The sequence below is a fragment of the Pterocles gutturalis genome, unplaced genomic scaffold (assembly GCF_000699245.1).
Source record: "Pterocles gutturalis isolate BGI_N339 unplaced genomic scaffold, ASM69924v1 scaffold459, whole genome shotgun sequence".
In the NCBI taxonomy this organism is placed as follows: domain Eukaryota; kingdom Metazoa; phylum Chordata; class Aves; order Pterocliformes; family Pteroclidae; genus Pterocles; species Pterocles gutturalis.
This window is the reverse complement of record NW_010132805.1, coordinates 1-2,305: the sequence shown is the minus strand read 5'-3', so window position 1 is coordinate 2,305 and position 2,305 is coordinate 1. Positions and strand designations below refer to the sequence as shown.

The 2,305-nt window shown below is 65.7% G+C and overlaps 1 protein-coding gene across 1 annotated transcript in view; it reads right to left on the bottom strand.

Annotated features, from left to right (window-relative positions):
- Positions 1–2,298, bottom strand: part of LOC104467256 (mucosa-associated lymphoid tissue lymphoma translocation protein 1-like) — a gene marked incomplete at both ends in the record, with an annotated part of 2,813 nt that extends 515 nt beyond the window's left edge. The window contains 8 exons of the mRNA XM_010080978.1: positions 2–28; positions 97–224; positions 710–784; positions 1,076–1,253; positions 1,379–1,582; positions 1,848–1,883; positions 1,978–2,025; positions 2,196–2,298. Coding sequence (XP_010079280.1) covers positions 2–28; positions 97–224; positions 710–784; positions 1,076–1,253; positions 1,379–1,582; positions 1,848–1,883; positions 1,978–2,025; positions 2,196–2,298 — 799 coding nt within the window. The remainder of the gene's footprint in view (position 1; positions 29–96; positions 225–709; positions 785–1,075; positions 1,254–1,378; positions 1,583–1,847; positions 1,884–1,977; positions 2,026–2,195) is intronic.
- Between the last annotated feature and the right edge of the window lie 7 nt (positions 2,299–2,305).

Below are 2,305 nucleotides of genomic sequence, written 5' to 3'. Positions count from 1 at the left end.
CCCCGCGTGATCTCCAGGGTGCCCATGTCTGCAGAGGGACGGGGGGTCGGTGTGGGCTGCGGAGGGGGTTGCCGTCCCCTGCCGCTACCCACTCACCCTCGGCCACGTTGTCCAGCAGCACTGTGATCTTCTCGTCCTCCAGCAGCCAGCGCTTGAGGAAGGTGACGAAGATGCCGTTGGAGAGCTCACCCTGGCTCAGCTCATAGGCTTCAGCATCTGCGCACCTGCGGGGACGGGGCAGCAGTCGGCTCCATCATGGGCTCCGTCACTGCTCTGGAAACTGGCCCCCAGTGGGGCTACAGCCCTGGGAAGCCAGAGCTGGGCACCCATGGCTCTGCCTGCTCCCATCGACCCATCTGGCCACCGTGCCAGGGAGAGCTGGGAGCCGTGGCCAGATCCTGGGTGCTTAAAGCATTATCAGCCCAAATCCCTGTGCTCGCAGGAGCCCGGCTCTCAATCCCCCCCATGCTGCCCGAAGCCGAGCAGCGCCATGGGCACCTCCCTGCCCTGTAAGGGGCTGGGGGCTGCTGCTCGCCCACCCCCTCCGGCATCGACCTGGGGAAAAGACGCTGCTGATACACAGCAGGGGATAGATGCGGGTGCAAACAGGGCTGAGCCATGGGGGAAACCAAGCCCCAGCCCCGCTCTGAGCTGGGGAGGGAGACTCAGCCCTGCTGCCTGTGCTGGGGGTGGCAAGGAGGGGACCCACGTGGCGTAGCCGAAGACGATGTTGGCCGTGACCTGCAGTGCCCCAACCTGTGGGATGACGTCATCGTTGAGGTTCCTGCAAGAGAAATACCGCTGGGAAGAGCTGGGACCTACCGTCCCCCCAAAACCCACCCCAAGGCACCCCAGATCCTGGGGACTGCGCCGTGCCCCTCTACCCGACCATCGCCTTTGCTGGCTCAAACAGGACAGTGATGCTTTGCAGCATCAGGACAAAACCCAAGAGTTTGGATGGGACCATAAGAATGTCCTGCTCCACCCCCTGGGAACCACCACCCACGGGCACCCCTGTGCGGGGATGACCCAGTGTGGCAGCTTGTCCCCAGGCTGGCGGCCAGGGCTGGGTCACCTCTTGCGGCACATGTCGAGCAGGAAGATGTTGAGGCCAGTGCGGCGTTGCTGCATCCTCTGCAGCACTCGCTGCACGCACAGGCAGTGGGCCGAGGTGTAGGAGCTGGGCGCGTCGATGGGCACCATGAAGCTGTTGCCAAAATTTTCATAGCCATGCCCAGCGTAGTAGAGCAAACCTGTAAGGAGGGGCGCAGAGCGGGTGACATCCCGCCTCTTGCCTGGCCACCCCCCAAGCCCCCGCCAGCACAAAACGACCCCGTTCCCTCCCTGGCTGCAGCCGCCCCAGCGGGTGCCACCGCACCGTAGACGCCCTTGTCGAGGAGGAGGAGGAACTCGTTGACAGCCATCTGCATCTCGGCCTTGCACAGGTCCAGCAGCGACACCACCTTGAAGTCGAGCTGGCGGAGGAGGGCGCCGAGGGCGTGCACGTCCACCATGGGCGCCTTCAGCTGCTTGTGGTGCAGGTAATGCATGTTGCCGATCAGCAGGGCCACTTTGTCGGTGGCTGCCGGGATGGGAGAGGAGGGCGCTGGGGCCGGAGCAGGATGTTCCTGCTGTTCCTGCTCCCTTCAGCCCACAGAGGTGACACCTGGTTATGGCTGGTGTCACTGTCCCCAAGGACCACGGCGCCCCGTGGCATCCCTGCCTCGCTGGTCTGTTCTCCCTGCTGTGCTGCTCCACCCGAGCGGAGCCTCGTGGGGTGACAGTGGTGACACTGGGGGTGGTCACAGCCCCACAGGGCCACCAGCCCCTTTTGGGCGGGATCTTACCATACAGCTGGCCAGGGCTGCCGCGCTCCGGGGAGCCTGGAAAGAGAGAAATGCCATGCCACAGCCCCACGGTGCCTGGGGAGCATGGTGGCCAGCACCCCGGGGACCTGCCCGCGCTGCCCCCACCTACCTCTGTCCCCCTCCTGCCAGGAGCCTCCGGAGGCGAAGAGCAGCGGGCCTGCGGCAAGGGAGGGAGTCAGGGAGCCCCGTGCACAGCAGCACCCCGACACGCGCTGGAGCCCCCCAGGACCGCAGGGCAGCCATGGGAGGGCTTTATGGGGGTGCAGAGCAGAGCCAGGACACCCCACATGGGGCAGGGGGCCACGGAGGTTTGCCCGGGGCCCTCACCGATCTCCACGTCCACTTCCCGGCTCCACACTTCATGGAAGAGATTGAACACGCGGCAGGAGTAGCTGCCCCGCTCAGCCGTCGTCACCAGCTTCACCTGCCCGCGGGGT